Source organism: Lingula anatina, chromosome 2 (assembly GCF_051362555.1).
Source record: "Lingula anatina isolate TDL-2025a chromosome 2, LinAna3.0, whole genome shotgun sequence".
Taxonomy (NCBI): Eukaryota; Metazoa; Brachiopoda; class Lingulata; order Lingulida; family Lingulidae; genus Lingula; species Lingula anatina.
Window position 1 is genome coordinate 42,033,278 of NC_141768.1, and position 26,770 is coordinate 42,060,047.

Sequence of the window (26,770 nt, forward strand, 5' to 3'; positions counted from 1 at the left end):
CTTCCAGGGGTTCCATAAGTCCCTGGGTCGTCTCTGCAAGACCGCTTGTCTGTCCGCGTACTGCAGGTAGCACTACTTCATGACCTGGCAGGATACGGATGGTCTGTTTGATATGGACGCGGGCACAAAATGGCTCTGCATTTTGATCTAGGCAGGGCAGCTTTTGTCCCTCACAGTGAAGATTGAAACCTTGAAAGTCTAGAACGCTTGCTGTTGACACCAGAAAATCTAGGCCCAAAATACCTTGGTTTTGTATGTCCGCCACAATAACGTCTAACTCAGTGGGTTGATCCTGCACGTCAATGGATACTTTCATTCGGCCCAATACGGGTAGCGGCTTGCCATCGGCTTGCTGTACTTGTTCTGTCATTTGACGGAGTTCTGTTTTCTTGTCAACGGCAATTTTTCTGTAACACTCAACGCTTAAAAAGGTATCTGAAGACCCTGTGTCAACTAAAAATAAAACATCAACATTTTCAACTTTACCAACAATAAATAACCCATTCGAAACATTATGTACATTTGTTCGTCCTTCTTTGACTGGGACCTTCAGTGAGTATTGGGTCTTCTCCCGGTCCCTCGGGTGGACCACTGGCCGTTTCCCTCCTTGGCTGGTTGAGGGCATTCTCTGGCAAAATGACCTTCCTGTTGACAGTTGTAGCAGATTACTCCCTTTGCCCTCCTGAATGGCTGCTTACCGAAGAATGAGACAGGCTTGGATCTTCTGAGGTCGGCAAGCTCTCTTCTTAAAGCATGGACTTCATCCTCCAGTCTTTTCACCTGGGTCTCGTCTTCTTCAGTCTTCTGTACTACCCGCAGTTGCCGTTTACCAGCCTCGCTCAGTCTTTCTGCATCCAGAAATGACTCCATGCCTGCTGCCACCGTCACTGCATCTTCCAGAGTCTTACAATGAGCCTGAAAAATACATGATTTCAATTCTTTGCTCACCACGGCTTCCTGGAAATGTACCCGGGCCAGGCGATCCTGTGACATCACATTCAACTCTGGATAGGCTAGGGCAGTGAGTCTTCGGATAGCTTGTCCCAATTCTCGCAGGCTCTCATTTGGTTTTCTTCGACGATGACGCAGCTCTGCCACAAAGATTTCTGCTCCCTCTCCCGGACCAAACCTTCTCTGTAATAAGTCTACCAAATCTTTGTAGGACAGTCTTTTCCCCCCGGCTTGGGCATCACTTAGAATGGCTTGAGCTTCTCCCTTCAAACTGACTGCGAGAAATGCTGACTTCTCATAACTGCTCCAACCATTGATGATCGCACAGCCCTCAAAGTGCGCCAGGTAATCGGACCACGGACTGCTTCCATCGTAGCGGTCGGGAATTACGCTTGGCCTTCCTTTCTGGACTCCTGTGCTGCCTGGAAATACGTCTCTAGGTGGGAATGGAGAACTCACCAGTCTCTTTCTAGGTGATGGACCCGCTAACAAAGTATCACTCTCACCGTCTATCTCTGCGTGGCGGCCCTCGTGGTCTCGCAGATTCAGGATGACCTCACTCTCACTTGACTGGTCAAAGTTGTCTACCTTAACATTTTCCATTCTGACTTCTTCTGACAAGAGATATTAAAAAAAATAATTATAATAATTATCATCCATTCATGACCAAGTAACCATAGCACATTTCGAAGGACAATCCCACCGCTGCCACCAATGTAACGCGCGAGGTCGCCGCGTCGGCGCACGACCCCGGACGCGACGTGGGAATATGATGTTGAAACAGGGAAAGTATATCCCGGTCCTTCGAAATTAACAACAAAGGCATATGGTTACAGTTCAAATATTATTATTATACACCAATTTGCTTTCAATAAAAGAGATATTTCAAGAGATATATACAAGGCCTAAAGCCATAGAGTTCGTAATAAAATCGAGCAACGTTTTTCATGGTATGGTAGCGTAGCGCAAATCAGCATCTTTCTTCATGGTAGCGTAGCGCAAATCAGCTTCTATCTTCATGGTAGCGTAGCGCAAATCAGCTTCTATTTTCATGGTAGAAACGACGACCGTTGAACGCGGCGGCGTCATCTAGGGGATGGCGACGATATCTTACGCCTGGGGACGGCATAACGACGACCGTTGAACGCGGCGGCGTCATCTAGGGGATGGCGACGACATCTTACGCCTGGGGACGGCATAACGACGACCGTTGAACGCGACGGCGTCATCTAGGGGATGGCGACGATATCTTCATGGTGGGCGTCTGTTCAGTTTCTCAGCATTCCGGCTGTTATTCGCAATGGCAGAGGAGCTCGGTACGCATCACACGGCCGCAGCCGCGGGAACGGAACCTGAATGGGATTCACAGACTGTACCCTCGGTCTGTGAACCTGGTTCGACGACTCGACTCTGAAGTGGACACGGCGACACTCTCCACCAGCAAAATCTCACGGGTACGGTTCATGCACACAACAACTCAGTCCTGGCACTTTTTCCACCCACGGGCGGCGAGATCGTAGGGGAACGCTGAGGCCTTCAGTTCAATCAGTGAACATCTTGGCGGCAGTAAACCCCGCGGACCCGGAACCTGTGACTGTTAGCTCTGAAAGAGCAAGGTTAATCTTCCGTGGCGCATTTCCTGCATTATCTACGCCCTGGACCCGTCTGTCCCATGGGAAGTTCCCAGTCTCGCCTCGGCGGGAGCGGAGGTTTCCTAGGGGAGCACCGTGATCGAGGGTTAGGACGTCCTTCACCATTACTGTCTCTTTTCGCTTTCCGGTAGCTGCATGCAAAGGGACACGTCCGGCGGACCGAACTAAAACAAAATAAGAACATAACACTGCCCCGATCATACACGGGGGAACACTGCGCACTCGGGCTGGCATTTTCCCTTCAGCTCCGAGCTGTCGACGGCGCCTCCTACATGACGTCTTGGACCCGATCAGCCTTTCACCCAAAATCGTCCATGCCGCAGCGGCTTCCTTGGCCAGGATCCTAAACATCTGCAACCAAGGGATCCCATGATCTGACAGCCACCACTTGTCCTCCGGAGCGCGTCACGGCGAATGCAGTTACAGGATTGCGTTAAGAAACTCGCTAAAAACTAACGGTACATGTAGCTGACGTAACTGTCAGCCAAAATACTACAAAAAAAAATAGACTAATCTTCGAAAAGAAAATTTTTCACAATTTTTCCCGACTACGTCGGGTAGCCCGAGGGCTACCCGCAGCCCGTTTCACTCACTTTTTGTCTCTCTCTTGTGCTTTATGACTGTCACTCAAAGATACTTTCTTTCTTCCCCGCTTCAACTCGAAGAACTTGAAAGACGCCGCTAACGATCAGCTGAGCGGTTATTTATAGCGACCGTGACGTCATGACCGCAGGTCGCGCGGTCACACTTTCTGACGGCACGTCGACACGGTTGGAACGTCATTGTTGATTCTTTCCCGTACAGCGGTACAAATCTAACGTTTCTTTCTTTGTATAAAATCATGGGGTATTTGGCATCTTTTCGTCTTTAAACGGCTCTAGAACGGCAACTAAAGTTGGACTGGTAAATTTTTGTCGGCATCGGTGTAGAGCTATTGGAGCCCCGTTCGTTACAATATATATACCCAGATTACGTTTTCACAGAGGGTCACAAATTAACATACCGCCTGATCAAAGATTCCGAATTAACGAAATTATTACCAGAAAAATCAATTATCCATTACAAAAATATACGTACGGAATATCACTTCTAATAATCTTATATTTCGAGTGTAATAGTAAATAAAACAGATGGTATAAATGACAATAAATTTATTTGAAAACAAATAATTGATACTTAACACCATATAATTGAAGTCAAAATATCAATTCTTAGAGCACTTAAATTAACGCAATTTACAGCGATGTAGAATAAGTATAGAAAAAGTAATGAATACGATTTTTTGTTATCTATAAACAAGACGGTAATATAGAAACGCATGGGCACATAACTACCAAATTTATAAAATTACACATCAAATAAAATTTTCCGATTTTGAAATTTAGAAAAATACCACAAATATTGTTTAAAAAAAAAGGCCAATTATTGGTGAGGAATATTTGTAAACCTAGTTGCGTTTTCGATACATTTCTCTTTATGCCAAATGTCAACTGTACTTCATTCGTCAACCAAAATACTCGAAGAGAATTATTCCCATTTACAGCAATCATTAGCCGCCGTGAGGGGCCTCCTCTTTTTTTTTTTTTTTTTTTTTTTACAAATGATGAAAATCAAACGTAGACGTGACAAACATCGATCGCAAAACTCTCCTTCTGAATCTAATGTCAAAGTAATGTCGCTTTATTATGCTGTTATTAGACGACCGATTTCTTGAAATGATTATTTCTAATTCTTTTTAAGTGATAGACAAATACACTACAAACCTATCCAAAATGCACGATTCAATGAAAATCAGTGTATATATACGAAAAAACTATACGTCTATATAATAAATAATGCTCACACTTTTAAAGCCAAACAGCGTTCTTTTGTATGTGCATCACATATAAGACATTGGCGAAATGTGGCAAGAGAGTGAAATCCTAAACCAAATTCTTAAAGTTTTTCACTCAAAAGGACTTCTGTGTCACTGTTGGATATCTTATCGGGGTCAGATTCGGGTATGTCGACGGAGCTAGATCCAGGTATGTCGGCGGAGCTAGATCCAGGTATGTCGACGGAGCTAGATCCAGGTATGTCGGCGGAGCTAAATCCAGGTATGTCGACGGAGCTAGATCCAGGTATGTCGGCGGGGCTTGAACCAGGTATGTCGGCGGGACTAGACCCTGGTATGAGAGCGGGGTCAGATTCAGGTATGTCAGCATACAGTCCTTCCTCTCCTTCGAACGCAGGGTTATCATACTCCTTGTCTGGTCCTGTCATAACAACCGGTATATTAAACGTGCCGCTTGCCGAGCCCTCCGCCGACTCGTTAATAGTTTCAATGTTCTGCGCCTTGACAGCTTTCTTCAGTTGAAACGCTCGGGTGAGCTGGATGGCTCTGGCCGCCCCTTTCCACTTGTTACGTAATTTGGAAATCTTCTCTTCTTGGAACACCTGGTCCCACTCATCAGCTAAGCTTGCTAGAGCTTGCTTGCGTTTACGATCCTGGTAGCTGGCAGTCATTGTGTTTCGCCGTCCATGTTGTTGCTGAAGTTTCTCAGGCCCTTGGTCGGACAATGCCAAGAAGCGCTCAACAAATGCTTTATTCATAGTGGCATATCCCTCCTTAACTGTCTTCTTCTTTTTCTTGATGTGTTTCGCGAATGACTTCTTCCTCTCTCTGGCAAAATTGAACTCTTCGTCGGAGGCACCGGAAGTGAAGCTGCACACCGACATTCTGTCGGAATCGTCATCGCCCTGCGGAAGGCGTTGTAAGTCGCGCACAAGAGCGATTTTTGCGGCGGTTTGATCGAGTTTTCCTGAGACGGGGGTTGTAGACATGATGTGCCAGAAGGTCAGCAGACGATGAGCTATCATCCCAAGAAGTTGAATAAGGAGAACCAACAGGAAGAATATCAAGAAAACCGTCCCGATAGGCTCCAACTTCACAGGCTTGGAAGGGGGACTATCGCCGCATTGGAACGGCCAAGGAAGAGAAAGTCCGTGTCCGTTCTCATCTTCTTTTTGTGTTTGAAGCACAAAGATCACCACCACAAAAATGGCGTTCAGAAGAAAGATGGCGAATGTGACCTTGTTGCGCAGTTCTTTTAGCTCGGCAGCCATGTGCTCCTGGTGCTTTGGGTCGTTTTCCAGGGGATACAAGTATTGTTTGATGAGCTCTTGCCAAAATTGTGTCTCTGCCTCTTCTTGGAGAACTATAGGCCCGTCCTTAAGGCCTTCGTCCTCCGTCCACAATGGATTGACGAGTTCGTCGCGTTCTTCTTCCTCATACATTGGGTTAACTGGATCAAAACAACAAAAAACAATAAGAAAGTAGAAAAAAAGGATTTAAAAACAATGTGGAGAATCATACCAGGTTTTGGAAATATATCGATGTAAAGTCACGTAATATTTCAACGGCTCCTTTTCCAAACATAAATATTGTAATTGCTTTGGACATATATGTTGTCATTGTTGTTTTTTTAGATAGTACCAAAAACTTAAAAACCTAATGGCTCTACAAGTATTTAAGAATATACTGGCCCCAAACAATGTCAAATAACTGAACATTAATTACTTAATAAGATTGTAATTTTACTGGTATTTATGTACGAACAGTGATTAATCTCAATTTCTATTCGACCATTGTTTTTTATGTTTTTTGCTTAAAATAAAACTGATATAAAATTTTTACATACAACAAAAGACAAACCTACCGGTAAACACATCCTCCTCCAAGATATCTAATTTTGGGAAGTCTTCGTTCTCCATCGTAAAAGACGGTCGACGATCCTTCACCATACTCTCAGTGCGCACACGTAAATTACTCTCTGCTGTGGAGCCTGACAAACCTGGATGGCATTTAAGAAATATATTTTGAAAGAGAAACCAACATCCTTTTGTGAATAATGTCACGATAACAATTAAAATTAAAATTATTCAAATAGAAATGACTTTATTTATTTAAATAATATGCGACAAAAAATATTCGGAAAATGAAAGACGTTTTGCACAAGCAACATTTATGCATTTATACATTTTTATATACTTCCCACAATATGTCCAAAAGGGTGCCAATTGCAGTAATATTTGATCAACTCTTTTGTTCACGCGAAATCAACACAAAAAATTAAAGAAAAAAATCACCTCTTCCAGCAACCAACGCCGTTCTCTGATTCAGCAATTTCCTCTCCATTTCTTCCATGCGAGAAAACAAGCCGTTCAACTTTTGATTCATGCCTTCACCATTGTCACGTGGACAGCAGATACACCGGAAGAGTTTTCCAAACGTAAATTTGAACCCATCCTCGCCCTTTTCCGCCGTCGCTGCACTGAAAAGTTTCATCAGGGCAGCACTGGCTGAGTTATCTGTCTTCTCTTTCGTGTTTTTGGCTTGCTGATTGCCTTTATTGGGAGTTGGCATCTCTGCAACCTTGACCTCTCTCGTGCCCCATGAGACCACGTGCAGGTTGCACATGGAGTATATAAAAAGCAACAGGTACATACTGGGAATGAGCAGATAATACAACACACCGGCGAACACACAGGCGAATTCCTGAGGATGGAGGATAGCAGCCAATAGAAAGGCGCCAGCCACAAGGAAAAAGAACAAGGCGGTAGGGGAGCAGGGTCCTTGTACACTTATCTGCAGACTGATGCTGACCAGAACCAGTGCCATCACCAAGGCGTAAATAGAAGACATTATGGCTGCTACAAATAGCTGAAAAATAAATTGATCAAATATTCCAATAAAAACCGATTCCACTGATTACATGACGGACAGCAAAAAGTCATTTGTGCCTCTTAATGTTTATAGGACTGAACAAATTGCCATGAAGTGTTTTTATAATTTTTTTCTCCATTGCTCCACCAAGTTCTTAACCTTAGAATCCATATTAAACCCGTTTATGAACCACTTTTGTCTACTTTAGTACAAGGAATATCGTTTACAATTTTCTGTATGTTTTGATACAATATTAACGTCAATATGTGAATCTACGAACATATGTTCAGTTTGCATACAACAAAAAACACCAACCTGAGTCTTCGTAGTTGTAACATAACACAATATGATAAAGAGTACGATGGGCACCAGGTTTACGATGAAGGACGTAATATCCCCCAACTGTCCGCTTTGTCCGATCTGGATAGTCTGGAAAGCTCCTACAACCACTAAGAATATTGTTCCCGGTCCCAAAATGGAGGACACCATGAGACAGGCTTGGTAGATGATGTATAACATGGAAATGTCCTGGTTCACCTGAATAACCAACATATAACATATATAAGACTTAAAGTTGTGATGTTTGTGATATTTTGAAGGTCAACAAATTGTTCTGTTTGTTTGTCACTTTCTGTTAACAGCATTTTGTGTTGTCTTGGATATCCCTTTGCTATTGGATAATTTAAATTTGTGATAATAAAATAACATCACTTCAACACGGCGAAATCCATAGCAACAATTGAAACATTTATTCAAGCAACTGAAATGTTTATATAAAGGCTAAGTAGTCGTATATTACTTCCATCTCAAAACCTTTATAGAATAAAGAGAAAGTGGCAAAAATCCTTATTTTTAGCGCAGCATTTAGAGAGCGGGGAGACAGAGAAAGGGAGGAGAGAGAGAAAGAGAGTTCGACGGTGTACACGTACCTTGATGGTGTGTTTGAAACTGAGGAGCAAGTCCATAACGTTAGCCATAGTTGATGGTGACCAACGTCTTCTTTGGTTGAAAAATTCGTCAAAGGTCTCTGGAGCGTAGGTAAGAGCGTCAGAAGCAGCACTGTATTCCACGCGGTACCCTTGTTGTAGTAATAGGGTGCACAGCCAACGATCTTCACCTGCAACACGGAAGTAAAAAGTTTTTTTTTGTGCTAAGATTTAATTTCTCTTCAAGTCTGGATCTATCTGGATAGCTACTTATGCGATTCACGTCAACCGTTTTTTTTTAATCTATAATAGGAATACGTTGTACGTCGCCCTCCAATGAAACATTCTTTTTTTGTTTTTTCATTTACCAAAGTCATATTAATTTGAAATTGCTGATCAAGCGTACACTGTTTGTGTTCAACACTGCATCAACATTCATTTCATTGTACATAAAAATATTGTGTAAGGATTATTCAAAATTAATGATCTTTGTTGTTTCTGCATACCTTGATCATATTGTAAGTAGTGTACAGCCTCGGTGGGCGTGGTCGCGTATTTCCGCATCACGTTATCGTCCATGAGAGCAGAACCGCGAAACAAGCTGAAACATCCGGGGCTGCAGAGAACGCAACCAATCATATGTTCCGTTGCCTTCTGGAACCAATGAGAGATGGCATATTCGAACTTCTGGTACCAAACCATAGGACCTAAAACAAAACTGGACTGGTTAATATAAGTCAATACCTAATAGGAATACACTGTAAGTAGTAATGGTTGGTTGCTAATTTTTTAAACAAAATATAAATACCCCTGTTCGCCTGTTTTCAATCCTGTGGGCTAAAACACATGTTAAAGTTTTCCACCAAAGCAAATATGTACGAGAAAGCTAGACCTTGCTGAATAGTTCCAAAATAAACCATTTTCCTTCTTCTATAACGACTTCATTTCATTCATACCTGATCCTATAGGGTGAATACGACCGCATGCAGCCCCCACGTTTTCGTTCCTCTTCATCAGGTCCACCAGGATTTGAACGGCAGAAGGCTGGAAATCAACGTCGCCGTCAAGAGCCAAGAGGAACGTGTTTTCAGCCAGCTTTCCAACTTTGTTTACGTTTTCTACCTTCTGCATCAGGCGATAACCCAAGAAATAGTAGAGATACATCACCTGAAATTATCAAATTAACGTTACTTATAAAAAAATTGAAACGTGTTTGCCTATTAAATTAGTTCAAATTATCAAAAATAATGTTAGTGTACAATAAAATGTTAATTATTTTAAATTTACCTGACTCCATCTTTTTCTATGTCGTATCTTTGCTTTATCTTTAAGGTGTGCCACCAACTTATTGCCACCAGGTAGCAGCCATACAAGACGACCCCCATACGGAGTTGGAATCTTTGTAGGAGGAGTGATGGACATTGGAATTCGATGTATGGAGCTGAAGATAAGAAGTTCTATGATTTTAGATGGTCATTTTGTTTTATAGAATAATTGTTGGGATGTTGTAATGCCATATTTATGTGATAATGATGAAATTTGCTACTTCCTGTAATAATGAAATTAAAGCAAACAAATAACAATTTGGTGTGTGTCAGTATTAATTTTTAAATAGGCTGATATCAGTATAAAAATAGTAACTGGATATAAATGGCCATATGCTCTTCAAAGACAAAGAGAATGTATGGTTTACAATTTTCTATTTTCAGTCAGATTATTTTCTCTTTGCCATCTGTATTGCACTACACAAGTCTAAAACCAGTAATCTCAGCCAAGGCTCATACCTGGCAGCAATGTCCACAACACGAACCAAGAGTTTGACAAAATCGTTCACTGTGTAGTTAGAGTTGCCATCCGCATGAGGAGTGAACGCATCATCAAAGAAAATGTGACCTGAATAGATTAAATAGAGTGGCTTATCGTGCAATATTATTGAATATGGATGATTGAAGTAAAGGAAAAATAAATATTTTGAAGAAATTTGATGTTATACTGTTATTGAGGAACTGAATCGAGGTCTCCTGAAATTGTACATTTATTATGTATCGTACATTTGGCCTAGTAATTTTATTCTTTGCGTAACCAGATTTCTTACATATAAACAATATTTCTTTCTCTTGACATTTTCTTTCTCTTTCATCAGAGATTTAACCCAGCACCCTTGCCGTTCTCTCCGACAATATCAAAAACGGAAAACAAAAATAAAATTTTAATTTGAGTTTTTACCTTCAAACTCATAGTAATCCGGGTCATTTACGTCGAGATATTGCTGCGCCAGGCGACGGGAGCACTGGTCCATGTCAAGTCTTCAGGCGAAACAAAAAATAAAGACCTTTTATCATTTGAATGTTTTTTTAATTAAAGTAAAAAAACTTCTAAAAAATCAATGTCGTACAAGCTCTTGCCATCATACATGCAGCTGAAGTGACACTATCGACGCAAACTTATTATGAATTCAAATGTTAACTGCATTTTATTATGCTGAAGCAACTATTAACAAAAACGAAAACGTTCGTACACACAACCCCCCCCCCCCCCCCCTCGGTGGCAAGGGTTGTCGAAACAACCGCCCTTTTGGTCGGATATGGCTCGCTCTGAATCAGATTTTGACTCGGGGTTTAATTCCATTTTTCTAGTTGGGTTAACTTAGGGGTACGAACTTATATGCCCCCTATTTCTTGTCTATTCTTTTTATGATAATTTAACTTACCTGAAAATTGACTTCAGCATCTGTAACATCTCGTTCTCCGTCTCGTGCCACATGGTGGCGCAGATGTAGATCAAGGGGGTCTTGGGGTTTCGCCTTGCTACAGAAGCGGTATAAACACGTCGGGTGTCGTCGAACGATTTCGGGTTGTTCATTACCTCCTCCACGCGCATGTAATCACGTACCTAACAAATGAATTCGAATATTTCATTTTTCTATTAAAAATTCATTTTTAATCATCTTTTGGTTTGCTTTCATTTAAAGTGGGCACGAATTTACACATTTTTTAATTTTTTTTTCTGAAAGTTTTATAAATGAGGTAAAATACTGTATGTAGTGCTTGGTGTCAAAAAAGCCTTAATACGCAATCCATAAAACGGCTCTATTAGAGAGAAATGTCGTAAACTCTAACTTTTCCCACACAAAAAACTACAACCAAAAATGCCATGTTGTCCCGTTGCAAAACGCTATGCCATCACATGACATCACTTTATGATTGTAGAAGCACGTGACCCACCTTCTCATCCCTCATAAACTCCCTGTCATCTCGGCGCCTGTTCAGCTTCATGTCCTGTTCTAGAAGAATGCTGCAGTTGAACGGTTTCACAAACAACCTGTTGCAAAAATGATCAAGTATTTTTTTTTCATTATATCATATTACACGGTAGAAAATTTCCAGCACACTGACGCATAAAGCATACATATATACATATCTTTCTTTCTGAATTTTACTATTTTATACACATTTTTCTTATAAAACTTCAATTTTAATTACAGCAATAACCTTTTCGTTATTTCTTGTTATTTTTATCTATGTATATCAATTGAGAGAGAGAGAGAGAGAGAGAGAGAGAGAGAAAGTGAGAGAGAGATTATTTACTTCTCTCCCTTGGCCAGCCGTTCAGATCTTGGCATCCAGATATAAAAAGTTATCCATGCAAGTGATGGCCACCAAATTATCCATATCCACAGCCAGCGGTATCTCTCGCTCAAGTCGGTGGTAAAGTCGGGAAAGTTCCACTCCAGATGATTAGTGATCAGCTGGAAAAGCAAATTGACTTTAGACTGTAAATCAGTGTGGACATAGTGTATTTTGGCGCGAAATTATATCATGCCTTCAACAATTTCTTCAGAACTAATGATCGATAGATCTTGTAGAAAACATCGATATGTCCTTTGAAAAAGTAAGAGCGAACATTCCTCATCTGTTGTATGTGGCTATTTTATTCAAGTTAATGGTTACTAGCAATTCCACTTAGTGCAAAATGTGTTTTGAGCAGTGAAACCTGGAAAATATACAGTATATAAGCCCTGATCTATTCACACACTGTTCTGTTTATTTTGGTGTTAAAATCATTCTTAATATTCAGTTGTTTGTTTGCAAACGTGTCAACTTAAAGCGGAAAGCCATAGAAACGAATAAATCAAAATTGAAGACATGTTTGGTAAACTTACAGAGGAATACGACTTGTTCTCATCCGAGCCAAGGCCGATGAGTATGGCAACTGCGACAGGTGTCGCCACCGATAGGGGAGCAGCAAAACTAACCCGCTGCATCTGTATCTTACAGGCCGTTTTAGCGCAGTACCAGCAGACGAGACTACAGCACACCTGGTATGATGCAAACGTAGGCTACGTTTCAATATCTGTTAAAGTGGGGAATAATTTTTCGACAAAAATTTTTTTAATAAAAATGTGAACATTTCGACTGTATGGTTTACAGTTGGACTGATTTGTTACCCACCTGTATCAGCATGGCAATACCTGCTTCCCAAGTGGCTGAAGAAAAATAAGGTTCTCCTTCGATGTCCTGATTGTCAGTTCCCTTACATCGTTGGAAATCCAAATGGAACAGCGAAAATACGTCCAAACTGTTTGTGCTGACGAGCAGTGCCAGAAGTAGTACCGGGGTTATAGCCAACTTCCACGCACTTATGAAAAAGTATATTTTGTTCTTTGCCTGGCGTATTTTTCTCTTATGTTTTACCAAAGCCTTGTGGATGAAACTGCGGTCTGGGAGATTGCTGAATTTGCTAGATTTGCGGTCAATCCACACAAAGTTTTCCCACCAAGATAAAGAAATGAGAAATAGGGAGACGGGTACGAGCCACATTCTAATGGCCGGGGTAATGGCAGAGTTGTCATACTCATTATAGGTCAGATAAAGAGAAGTCTCTGTATCTGTCGCATTTTTCCTTGATACTGTCTCCAGAGTAGGGACGAAAAACAGTGCTGAGAGCTGAACTAGAATCGCTAGTGAGTCTGAGAGCATGTGTGTACGGCGGTACTTCTCGGCCTCGGCACGTGGGCGCAAGATAAGCTGAAGAAGGCTGGGTATTAGCGCCACTCCGTGCATAATCAGCAAACCTTGAATGATGTCAAGAAAGGGAAGGACGAGGAAGACGAGGATGCACAGTCCAACTGAGTGACACGTTTCTACGACAAGAACCTGCAAAGCAACAAAATATTTCTAAGCTATAATATATCTCCACATAAAGATAACTTTATTGCTGACTTTCTGTCCACAGGGTGACTTTAAGATGTTCATTTGTAGATGGATTGTGGAAACAAGAACGTCTGTTCTGTTTGTTATGTACCTATACAAAGAGTCATCAAAATATTGAAAAGAAAATGATTTTTTATTATACTGCAAATATTAATAAGTGTCCCACATTTAGAACCATTGTTTTCCTTGTAGACTTCACACAATGATGTTCATGGAAAAGTTATTTGAAAATTGTCAGAGCTTGCCATTTTTAACATTGTCTTTATTTTCATACTATTATTTTTTAATTTTTAATTATTTTATTTTTATTTATTTACTGATTGATTTTTATTTATTTATTTATTTATTTATTTATTTATTTATTTATTTATTTTTTGAGGCTCGACAGCAGAACTTGTATCCACCTATGTAAGTAGTTGCCTTGACAACACAATTAATTAGAAAAATGACGAACAAAATTATTGGTTAGATGTACATGTATTTGTTATCTTGGCATCGTGGCATGATTGACGCAACCCACGTAAAGGTGTGCTTTAAAAAAGTGTCATCGCAAAAAGGCGATCAGTTAATTATTTAGCAAACAGTTTTGAAGATAGAAAAGAAATAGCTATTTAGGTTATAAACACTCTAATGATCCAGTCTACTTTTTACTAAAAGAAGCAAACTGATAAATCCATTAAAATAACACAACTAAAGCTACATTTCCCCCATTTTGAACCCCAAGCCTTGGTCCATTAAACGAATGCGATAAAAACCTGGTATATAAACAAGTGACTCAAACCACCGTCATCACTCGAGGCAAGACAGCCAAGATGTCAGCAAGCCACCTCTTTTATTCAGTGGTGCTAGCCACCACCCTCTTTTATGCCGCAGCTCAAAAGTTCCCGTCTGCGGATTATATCGCGAAAGTTCATGAGTTGCATCGTATAAATTTGCAGATCAAGTTTATAGAAGAGAAGATGCTCACCGAGTGCAAAGGGTTTCACATCAATGTTGCTCCACTTGGTTTTCCAGACAACATCTTTGGGAAAAGGAGCACTAAAACCATTGAGGAAGTGCAGTTTGAGATAGAGCTCGCAAAACCTACGCTGTCAAGCTGGAAAACGCAGTATTTTGCGTGCAAGCAAATATCACTGCGGAAAGGTATGAAACCACCTGATGAGATTTTTTTCTAGTAAAGACTTCTCTCACTCAAGTTTATTTCTTGTATTTTGGATAAAAAAGGTACGTCACCTTGGTGTATTCAGCCTCACATAAAATATCATTTTTGCCAGTTAAGGCAACCAGAACGATTACGATATACATGTAAATGTACATTAACACTTATATCGGACATGTTTCAACACAATCCCCATAAATGATTTTTTCATCAGTAAAATAATGAAAAAATAACAATTGAATCTTAATCTATTTTATTTTAGTAATTGATTTTATGTAAGGTAATCAAGATTGCATTTCATTATACGAAAAAAATTGCATTCAGGTTATGAATTTGGCCATGACATTATGAGGAATGGTCGATGTCGGATTTTTCGCTAAAATATAGATTAAAAGGAAGAAAAAAGCAAAAATTTAATAAGAAGAAATGCAGTGAACTGCACCTCCAAATGTGTTAAATTTAGCATGAAGTTTATGCTACATGCTAAGCCTCAAAGACAGCTTCACTGTATGGGGTTTAGAATTTTCGCCATTTAAGTTTTAATATACAGAATTAAGTAAAGCATATTATACAGGGCTGTGTTTTTTTAGGATAATTGGCTTGGGTTGTCAATACGTTACATGATAATTGTCTGTGACAAAAAATGCACCATTTTGAAGTGGCTTTCTTCTTTTTGTGTGAAAAACGCTAAATATCGATCAATTTATTGGAGTCAATTTGGGTTTGAACTGTAGACGGAGAATTGATATTCGTATAGGTGTACATACCCGCCGTCGGATTTTTCAGTTTAAGGAACAGACATCTTAAAATGCACATTTTCATATGGAAATATTCAAAGAGTTATGCGGCACGTTAGTCTTTTATCTATAGTCCATGTAATTAATTATTCGAGATCTTTTAACTATTTTCTCTGCGTCACCAAAGAAAAACAATATCCAAAACAATTGACAAAAATGGCCTATAACGATCTATTATCCCGTTTTTACAACCACGATTGAAATTCGAAAGTCTTCGTTTCCATTACAAAGGCGGCTTAGGCCTATACACATTGGAGATTCAGGGAAAAGTGTTGAAATTTGCCGGAAAAAATATTCATTTTCGATTTTTTTTTTTACTTTTATATATTTGATTTAATACTTTCTTTAAAAAAGTTGTCAATTTTTCCATATAAAGGTCTAACGCACACTGTAGGATTCATCCAAACGAATATGGGCAGATATGCCCCCTTCGCTAACATGAAATGTCGAATTCAACCCGCGTCTTACCAGCGTCAAATGCCCAACATTAAACCAAAATTTCGCAATATTTTCCCTTTTAGCGAAGTGGGGGAGGATGGTAAGCCTGCTGAATATTTTTTTCTTGCTTGCCTGCTATGACAAATAAGACATATGTTTTTTATAATCATATAGTCGCAACACATAAATGGGTCTTTTCTACATGTCGTATTCTAAGAGATGTTTTTTTTTTAATCGTATGTCCTCTTTTTGGCCATTGATCAACTATTGCTATTCTCTTTATAATTATAGGTGTGTTTCTGTCTACATCCCTAAAAAGTTAGTCCCATGTTAGTCTTTTATCTATAGTCCCATGGTCTAAGTATTCAGTTTATTCAAGATATGTAAATCATACCGGTATATCTCAACACTATTGCTATTCACTGAATATCACAAATAGGTGGAAAAACCATCAAGACACCTCCTTGATAAGGCACCTTTGACACGTGCCTGCCGTTCATGACTCCAGCTGGCTGATATATATTCAGACAGTATACGAGATAATTCGTGGACCAGGAAGGTAAATTAACCGAATAAGGTTAAGGTTAGACCAATCAGGGGATAGGCAGTAGTGTGTTTTGAACGTTTATATTTATCAACCACCCATAGCATCCAAATATATTACTTATTAACATGATATGGATAAAAAGCATATCTCCGGTAAAGATTCATGAAAAAATCAATTACCATGGAAGATGTTCGTAATTTAATGTTAAAACAATCAATGTGGTTTGTTGGTTTTTTGTTTTTCGTCATCTTATCAAAACATGGTCAAATAAAACTGCTCATGATAGTGTTTTAACAATTGAAAAATTTAAGCAAACTTTTAAAATTACAAGTCTCTACCAGAGGCCAGCTGAATAGTGCAAGGTCATTTGAAGGAAGGGATGGGGGTCTGCGGGTGCAAAACCGACCATCACCATCCCCCCTTTGGTGTGGGGTTCGGGGCCCGCTAAAGGGCCCCAAATTTTTTTGGTATTTTAAAAGAGGGTGAACGGTGCCATTTGGTACGGTTTAGAACTATGATTCAGCTTGTCAAAATTTTAATTTAATTTCAAGAGGGTACCACTTGTGTATTTTTTTTTTTTTCAGAAAACGAAGGGGGGGGTCAGGACCCCCCCCCCTCCCCCCGACACCCCCTTAATCCGTCACTGTAATGGTGTCCAATTCGTGCAAAATATCTCGTGCAAAAAGTTGCACAGAATTAGCCAAAGAAACATCCGTGAATTTCTGGTGAAAAATCAATCTGTGATTCTTATATTGGGTATAAAATTAATTACCATGTATTCCTATGAGTGACTAGTTGCAGATTATCGCTTACCACATCGTTTATCTTTCATGAACAGCTAAACCATGTCAAGACGGATTCGTCAACTTTGAGGATTCCTGCTACTATTTCAAGTCTTTCGTTGCACAGAAATTAACCTGGGACGAGGCCAGAGCCCGTTGTCAAGCAAAGTCAGCAGACCTTGTTACCATTGAGTCCAAAGAGGAACACGAGTTCCTTAAGAAAAATCTTAAACGTAAGTTCGCTTTTACGTCATTATGAGTAAATTCATTTAAATAAATTTTGTAAACTGCTCTCTGCAGTCTAAACAATGTAAGTTTAACGCTCTATCTATTGGTTTTCCACCTCTCAAATCATCGACAACAAAACAGGTTAACGTTTTTAACTGCAATAAGCCAGTTGGATGTTCATTAAAAAAGAATAAAAACAATGAAACTCTCAAAAACATGGATTACCCAGAATACACGTGTGGAATATTCTGTCTTTCAGCCATTACTAAGCAAGGTATTTTCCAAGGCTGGTTTGTGGGGGGTAAAAGACGCCCTGGTTTCTTTGCCGTTAGCAAACAGCAATACTACTGGGTGCCTACTGGGGGAACTGTTACCTACGACGGGTGGAAGAAAGCTGAAGGAGTGCCAGGTGATTACCAACCTGATGGTAGCGGCACATGTATGATCCTGTGGATTGGAAGAGAAGACTTCGTTGATTACGAATTTGACGACTGTAAATGTTACGGCATTAATGATAACTTGGGTTTTATTTGTGAAAAACCAAATCAGTAAATTATGGATCACGACCGCACAGCACCACTTCAAGGTATTAACTTTCAAAAAGATTCGGAAAATATATCCATTTAATTGTCCGAACATTTCGTCAATTGTGTGAACATAGCGAAAAGGATTTTAATTTCCCCTGTATGATGTAAAGGAACGCAGCTTTAATTTTTATCATAAATGAAAATAATAAAAACAATAATACTGAATGACCAAGATAAAAACGTCTCAAAATAAAGAAAAATTGTATGTGCTCAAATTGTTCAGATTCCAAACATTTGTTGACTTGAATTACATCATAAAAATAAAACATGAATGAACTGGCACTAACAGTTTTATTAGCATTCTTTCAATACGACAAAAGGCCTTTTTGAAAGTCGGTCGTAATCAACCAAAATTTCGTTGCGTTGAGCAAGTTAACTCTACCAATTATTTTAATGGCGATGTTGATAACGTTATACTGTAGCTCTGCTTTGCCAGATGCTAATACCAAAGATTAAAATGCTCTCAATTGCACATTTGCAAAAGGAAATCAAAACGGTCTCATCGTCTGTTGAATTTCTGAGCGTTAAAAAGTGCAGTGTTTGTCTTGCTTTAATTGCACTGTTATCGGTCATGTCTTACTGAGTTTTAACTGACAGTCAAAACTGTTAATATGGTTCTCCAGGATTTTAATTCGTCTTTTTACTAGTGCATTCTCAAAACAACGATGTCTTTACATTTGTGTTTCGTTTGAAAAGCACTGTCATTTCCTCGGTTTTACTGATATTCAGAATAAGATGAGTATACTTGCACCACTATATAACATTAAACATTTAACATATTTAACATTTTCTATATGCACTCTCATCGTTATCAGTAAGTCACCCGACAGGCGCCGTATCATCTACAAATTTCACGTAAAAAGTTTTCAAAACATATTAAATACAACGTTTCAAATGTGTTGATGTTCAAAGAGGAACGAAACATGTGGAATAAGTCTATTTTTGGATGAAATGGAAATAGCACAATCATGTTGTCCTTTGAAGCACAATCATGAATCACGTCAAGTGCTCAAAAATTCCAATAATCTCAACTAACACACCAAGCATTTATAGCAATCAGTACTCACAAGCCACAAGATATCTATAGGTTCTCCTCCTGTACTCTGAGAGTACTTTCAAGTTTACATTGACGGGTATCTAATTTTTCCTGTCGGAAGACGGTCAAAAATGGAGGATGGAACAATAAAGATAATTTGGAAGCCTGTCAGAAAATATGTCTGGATCCGCCCCTGCTCTCTCTCGTATCCTAGCACATGTAAATATGCCATGAGATGGGTTTTTAGGGCACTTACTCATTCCCCTCGATACACAATTTTAACTTAACCACACACTGAAAGAAATTAGTAGTACTTTAACAGATAGTGCCTTTTAAACCAACGTTTATTCATATTCACAATTGCAAGCTCTCCTTAAAAAAAGGAAGAAAATAAGTTACACTAAATTGTTTAAAAAAATACACAAAGATACTGGTAAAAAGCTTAAACTCTCTTATTACATGTATGTTATAATGAGACAAGGGCTTGTTTGTACAGTGTATGCGTGAACATATCAGGGAGAAGGGAAATGTTCCCAGAAATATATTTCTTTAATACTTGTGATCCATACCTAATGCATTACTGTTTTTTTTTTAATAAATTTCGAATCTCAGTGCTTCATACAATTTATGAAGAGTATCGGCAAAATACACTCCCCTTGACTTCTAAATTCGACTTTTAAATTCGATGAAGTCTATCCACACTAATTTTACGAACTGTAGTTAGCCTCTGGTCAATATTCTTAAACGAAGGATCCTTTATGGTCAATATATTTAAGAGACTCTCGACTCTTGCCCATAAACCGCCGACTTAAGGCACCCAAGCTCTTGAAAATTAAGTACTTAAAAATGCCCATTGATAACATGATATATGAGCTGCATCTTGTTTTATATTGAAGTGCCTTTTCTAATAGGGAGATAAGGCATACTTTATCATTGGCAAACAACAAAATGGAACTTGCCTTCCACAAAAAGCGTTGGCGTACAGTGCTAAATAAGTTAAATAACTTAATGGCGCATTGTAGTGGCTAATAAATGCATAGAGTGTCGTTTTTTACTATTTATAATATATAAGTGACGGGATTTTATTTGTTTTAGTGATCATCATATGTTAGAAAAGCACAGACGATAAGATATTTGTTTCTTTACGAGAAGAGGAAGAAGTATTAAGTTTTATTTAACTTTTTTTAAAAACATTTTTGTAGAAATCTTGTACTTATAGTTTAAAAGCTTTATCTAATAAACCACCCTAAGTCTTATTTCCCTGCTAACTCCCGTTTGGTCTTAAAATATTTTACAATATATATGAAGAACAGGCCTTATCAATTTTTTATTAAACAATTTATCAATGTTCAAACATTTGCAAAACAAACGAAATGCCTTATACTGTACATTTATCAGGCACAATTGACAGCTCAAATAAATAAAGGGTTTTTTCATCGAGGTGAATTCCTGTCAACAGCAGATTTAGAGTGAAATGTTTCTTTTTTTTTCATGAGCAAGACTGACCAGCCACTTTACCAAACATTAATTAAATCATTGATTGCAGATCAACCCATCGTGGGCCAATTTTGCAATTCTTGTCCAGGGATGATCAATTTTTTTCATCGATGAGATTTTTTATAAATCCTGCATAAGCACGAATTTACTTTTTCCGTGTGCTTAAAACGCTTTCAACCTCGTAGGGCCAAATGTACTGTAAAGTACCTGAGGTCAACTGACTGGTGACTTCAATTCGATTAACTAATTTTCAGAGTAAAGAAAAGTGCACATACTTAGCCAGAGACATAACATAAAGTGAAAATCGATCTGTGACCCCGGTAAAGAGTACATGAAATACGATGTCCACTTTTCCGCCTAATCCCTTGGCCCTGTTAAGTATTAACTCTAAACGATATCATTGATATTTCAGAACGCTGTGGCGTAATAGTGGATATAGTTGCTATGCTGCTCTAACAGTAGTCTTGTGTGCTAACGTGCTGAACGGCCGTTCTAGCTGGAGATAATTGAGAATGTGGACACAGGGCCTGAAAACAATTTTCATTGAGGATATAGGTATAATACCAATATACTCCCTAGCAAGGTCTCTCTAGCTCTTACACTGTACTTAAGGGGCTAAAGTCCTTCGACCGATTCTATAACTGCAAGAACAGCAAGTGAGGTCTCTGATGGACAGTAATCATAACAAATGTACATGTCCAACAGGGAAAAGGAGGGATGTGGCGAAATAAAGGCTTCATGACACAATGATTACATCTATACATAAAAAAGAAAGACAAAATCGTGTTCCATATTTACTTTAATTACAAATCTGCAACAATCAGGCATATCGAAATCCCAAGGGTAGTCTTCTTCTTAATCTTTTTATTTTTTCTATTGATTGATTAATTGGGGTTTAATCAGTCCTTAACTTGAGTCAAGCGCTCAAAAATTGTCCACGTCACCAGGAAAACGTGTTGTTTGTCTCGACAAAATTCCATGCGCTGTTCTTTAAAACATTAATGTCTAGCCCTCAAAATTTACTTTGTAAACAGATAAGCATTTGTTGCCAGTTACTTAAAAATGAAGCAGACATACAGAAAATGTTAAGTTGCACATAAATAGATTGATGACTTCCGGGTTTGCCTTCTACCGAAATTTATCTTGATTCCTAAAATTGGTGTATAAATAGAAACTGATATATTTAAAATTGCGGAAATTCGTTGTAGGGGAAAAGTTAATTTAAGTTTGATAATATAATTGTTTCACTATGTGATATGAAAAAAATAATGTGTCATCGATGTAGACCAAAAGCAAATAAACAGTCGTGTTAGACTGAACTTGCTTTTCGTCGACTTTCAACTCCAAATCTCACATAATTTTTCCCTATTAAATCATAATAAATATTCATCTGATAAAATTTTGCCTCAATTATTTCAGCATATTTTGTATACACCTTTAGGCTTGTTTTCGAACCACTCTGTGAATATAATATTTCTAGCTTCTTTGCATTGTCTCATCCTGGAAAAAGAGATCTCGGTACAGAGTCTAACATAAGTGGTACGTAATGATAAGAAAATTATTTACAGTCTACAGAATCATAAAAATAAAAAAATAAACAAATAATAATATTGAGACCCATTTTAACAGCACTTTTATTTAAATTACCAGGAGTGGTAATGAACTTGTGAACAAAATTTTAGTGACACCATGAATTGATTTTTGTAATTTTTGAACAGGGTGTTTCCTTCATAGCAATGTACTTATGTCAACATGTCAACAGTTGTGTGTGTTCAGTATCAGCCGGGGGGCGTAATGGCCCTCGGCATCATGCTGATAAGGGTAGAGGAGCGTCAGCAACTTGGCTGTATTTAGTTTGCCTCGTAAGGCAGAGTTCCGAGAAGAGCCGAAGAAGTTATATACCCATGTCCATTCGTTACAATCGTCCGTGGTTGGATGATCGTTGACCGATGCAAGTTTGCAAGTTTCTTTAGTGTAAGCTCAAATTATGTGTTTAAACTACACCCACGCGCTCCTTATATTCTAAATACCGATTTATTTACATATATCGGCACATCTTTTTAGATTATGGCGGTTGTGAATGCCGGATCCAAATTCCAACACTCATGGCTTATGAAATCCCTTTTTGAGATAGTATTTTTCTACTTCTTAAAGCATAGTCATTAAGAAACTGTTATAAGTGCACCACACCCATGTGATTTATTTGACGCTTATCTCCTTACTTCAAGTTACGGCATTTAAACTGTCCACTCAGTTACTGTAAATCACTGATATGTACAATTCTTTTTACTGGACTGTAGATGAGAAATTGACCTTTCTCTCTCTCTCCCTTTTTTTCTCTCACTCTCTCTCTTTTCAAGGTATATATCAGTGCTTTAAATCGCACCCGGCCAATATTTGTCTCCAACTATTCCTAGTTCATTCTTTCTCAATTTGCAGGGAACATGAATATAAGTGATAACATAGGCAAATACCTAGATTTCTTGTTATGCTATCAGCCACTTTATCTATAACATTATTATAATTCTAAAATCACCAGGCGACAACTGTTTAACTGGGACACAGAGACAGAGACAATCAGTTGCTTTGGATTTTAATAACATTTCCACGCAGCTTCTTTTTTTCACAAAATTATTTAAAGTGTATTGTTTGATCACCATTGGACCCACACAGAACTAAGTGGGATTGGATATTTTTGACAAAAGTATTACTCTGCATTTTTTTGTATAGACAGAAATGGCATTTTGATGAAGACAAAATTGCAAGCTTCAATACACTGGCTTACTGTCTGGGATAAGGAAAACACACAATTACATTTATAACTTGGTAATGTTATGGGTGGGATGTTTGAAGACCGTATTAAATATCAATTTTATCCGTTTTAGTTTTTTCTTTATAGATTTCAACATGCATAAAAGGACGAAATATAAGTACAAAAGTAGCTTATAAAATAAAAATAATTGGAATATAAACAAATAGAAAAAATAAAGCCATCTTGTCATCTTGTAGGTTTCAAATCGGACCCTTCATTTTTGCCCTAAATACGATAGCTAAATACAACTAAACAGAAAAATATAAAGAATAAATACACGGAGTCTACTTACCGCAAAGAACGTCCCCAAACTCGGCCACAGCGTTACCTTGAAGAGAACCTTGAATAAACACTGCATGAAAGTTAGGAGATAGGGAAAACACATGGTGGCTGCAAGCCCCCATATCCATCTCACGGAGACCTCATCACAGCGAACCCTATCCGTCAAATTGGTGTTTTTGTGAACTGACGGATCCACTATACAGTTCGTCAAATTCCCAAACATGTCAACCTCGCAAGTCAGCCACTTTTCTGTCCTCGACTGGGCCACCGAGATCATAAGTGTGATTTTATGGATGACGGTCGACCCGAGGATGAAGAAGAGGAGAAGCCAGTATACGATCACCTTGCAGACCCGCTTGGTTACCTCTAGGCACCAGCTCTCTGAGAGTTCTTCGTTGTCCGGTGATGTTATACGGAAAATGTCCCAAAGCTTGGCGGCGGGTCCCTTAGGCCTGTGGAATAATGAGTAGTTTTTTAAATTTTCATTTATGAACTGCTGTGTGTGTGTGTGTGTGTGTGTGTGTGTGTGTGTGAGAGAGAGAGAGAGAGAGAGAGAGGGAGAGAGAGAGAGAGAGAGATTGAGAAGATGGGGATGCAGCACAGGAGGTTAAATACATATATCACAAACAGGACGATTTTTTAATTACAATAAATGTATGAAAACTCGACATTACTTTACGCCCTGCTCTTTTGGCATCTTCATTGCTGACTTTCTCCGCGAGGGGGGTGGTGACGTCGGGAACGGTGGTGGTTTTTCTATCTCTGTCTTTTCATTTGGAGTATCTAAATGTTTGTAAGCCGGAGGGTCCTCTTCGTCTTCATCTTCATCTTCGTCTTCATCTTCTGAATCGCTCAACTCAGGCAAGGTTTCTGCCTCGCTGGCTTCGCTCTCCCTTCGCAAACGATTACCACCAAATCTGTTTAATCCAGTACTAAAAGTGAAATTTTCCATGTTAAATAAAGTTGAATTTTTTTGCTCTAAACCGAAAAGAGATCCCTTGCGAACCACATGTCCGATTTCACCGTTCATCGCCGAATCAAACTTCCCAGGGGTAATTTCCACATCCCCCGGGTCTGGCAGCGGCGTTAGAATATCGTCTTCGGTGTCTGACATTGTATTTCCAGAAGTCACCTATTACGCTTACAGCACTTTTCTGCCGATAAAACTTAGCTAACGCTCTTTTCACTATTCGGAGCGATGGCTGATAAGAAGAAACGACGAGAACTCTCGAAACGGCAATCAAAAAGTTTGACTTGCCGTGCCGGCGCCGCAACTTACGTAACTGATACAAGTATCGGGCAGGCTAGAAACAAATGATCACGAAAGATCGTCAGAGTGTCACATTTCTAGTGACAAAACCGACGTCATTTTATACGACATCATCCAGTGGTAAACTTGTCAATGATTACCCACGTAACTACCGACCGGTCTTACTCCAACCGGATACAGTGCCACAGTGATTGGGCCAATAAAAAACGCACTTCAATAAGTGCATAGATTATCAGTTATTACGAAAGCCGCACTTTGACCTGTGCAGACACTGGCGGTATTAGAGGTTTCCGTCCAGTGGGACTTCTGTGGCACTGTTTGTTTTGTTTGTTGATTTTGTTGATAGTATAAAAATGCTCGTGCAGTTATAAGCTTACCCTGACAGCCACTAGAAATTAATGATAATAAGTGTAGACTTCTAGTTCTTAGAATTTTTTATACAAGTCCGTGCATGTTAGTTTGATTTTTAGTGTGTGTGTGTGTGTGTGTGTGTGTGTGTGTGTGCACGCACGCACGCTCAAACAAGTGTAGATGCGGTACCAACAACTTTCGTATTTGTAGTATTTCAGAAAGCCCCCTTTTTCCAGAAGTCACGGGATGGGCCAGTATTTCGATCGTGAAAAAATAAAGAAAAAGAGGGAAAAAGCTTGCTTCCCTTATATTAACACACTGAATTAGATATGAACATCTCCTGTGTCTTCCAACAAATGTGAAGATCGTCTGTGTTTTAATCAAAAGGGCAAGCCTAGGGGTTAGCCTAGAGGGGTAAGACATTCTTTGACTATCTAAACATGTAGTTGACCCTCTGCGAGCAGCAGATTCGTGCATAAAAAATATCCGCGTCGAATGAATTCGTGTTTTGCTATATTGACAACGAAAAAATTTAAAGGAAGGTGTTTAGAATATAGCCATGAATGCCACAATTTACATAAACATTAATTGACCCGTGGGTCGGGAAGTTACCGTTTGTGAACTTTGAGGGTAACGGATGCTTAGGCACTGTGATAGTGATAATTTACATTCCGTACCTGATAATTTACATTGCTTTCATGATAATTGGCCTGTGTCATAAACCTATTTATATTTTATCTATTTAAACCAAGGGCGTCCTTCCTCCCCCGCCCCCCACACACAACTATCCACACCTCATGTCTTTTATATACTTATCGTAATCATTGTGACTTTAATTATCTACGTCTCCCTTAATTTGCGACAGTTTACGTGACTATTACTAAAAAAGTTTTAAAATGGTTCAAATGGAAGAACACCTAAGAACTGAACAACAAATTCATAAAAGAGAACTATCATTTTCTCATTAACGAAGAAAATCTTTCGGATTTATACGATTTTATGAGTTTTATTAACGATATCAAAGTTCAAATCCTTTTATCCCGTGACCCTTCACAAGCCATCGGGCAACCAGCACGGGGGTGACAAAATACTATTTCATATAGTGTAGGCTGCTATCTATATGAAATAGTATACAAAATACTATTTCATATAGATAGCAGCCTACACTGTACATTCACCTGTATGTTTATGGGTGTGTCTGATAATCAACGTTTTAAAGAAGGAACCAGGTTTCTGCACAGGGCATTGTGTGCTAGCTGAACCGTGCCTAGTGTTCGAGGCATGTGAACTACGGTATGACCCCCCCCCCCCCCCCCCCCCCCCCCCCCCCCCCCTTGGGAAGTCTTGTTTATATTGACATAGAGAAAATCGGGAGACATTTTGATAGACCATCAAATAACGAAATAAATAGTTCAACCTCACAGCTTTCCTCAACACTACAAGGTATCACAGTGAATGTAATGAAATAGACATTTATTTGACAAGTATGGCGGGGTATTCAATCAGGCGTTTACGTCATCGTCCCCCGTACATTGTA

The 26,770-nt window shown here is 39.1% G+C and overlaps 2 protein-coding genes across 3 annotated transcripts; one reads left to right on the plus strand and one right to left on the minus strand.

Moving 5' to 3' along the window:
- Window positions 1-3,739: 3,739 nt before the first annotated feature.
- Window positions 3,740-25,071, minus strand: LOC106176624 (chitin synthase chs-2). Of its 2 annotated transcripts, XM_013559094.2 has the most exons (17): window positions 24,287-25,071; window positions 23,623-24,064; window positions 12,686-13,390; window positions 12,397-12,552; window positions 11,822-11,982; window positions 11,459-11,555; window positions 10,945-11,126; window positions 10,461-10,540; window positions 10,019-10,127; window positions 9,522-9,675; window positions 9,191-9,401; window positions 8,741-8,941; window positions 8,238-8,425; window positions 7,624-7,845; window positions 6,732-7,305; window positions 6,302-6,436; window positions 3,740-5,887 (listed from the first exon to the last, which is right to left on the minus strand). In XM_013559094.2, exons 1-17 carry the CDS (start codon window positions 24,724-24,726, stop codon window positions 4,539-4,541), a joined length of 5,406 nt encoding a protein of 1,801 aa, XP_013414548.2. In that variant the 5' UTR covers window positions 24,727-25,071; the 3' UTR covers window positions 3,740-4,538. The 2 variants fall into 2 exon arrangements, with proteins under 2 accessions (XP_013414548.2, XP_086862589.1); XM_087006463.1 differs by lacking the exons at window positions 23,623-24,064; window positions 24,287-25,071 and adding an exon at window positions 17,202-17,297.
- On the plus strand, window positions 14,251-18,267 carry LOC147763707 (C-type mannose receptor 2-like). Its single transcript, XM_087006469.1, has 3 exons — window positions 14,251-14,590; window positions 17,227-17,403; window positions 17,658-18,267. Exons 1-3 carry the CDS (start codon window positions 14,260-14,262, stop codon window positions 17,948-17,950), a joined length of 801 nt encoding a protein of 266 aa, XP_086862595.1. The 5' UTR covers window positions 14,251-14,259; the 3' UTR covers window positions 17,951-18,267.
- Window positions 25,072-26,770: the final 1,699 nt, after the last annotated feature.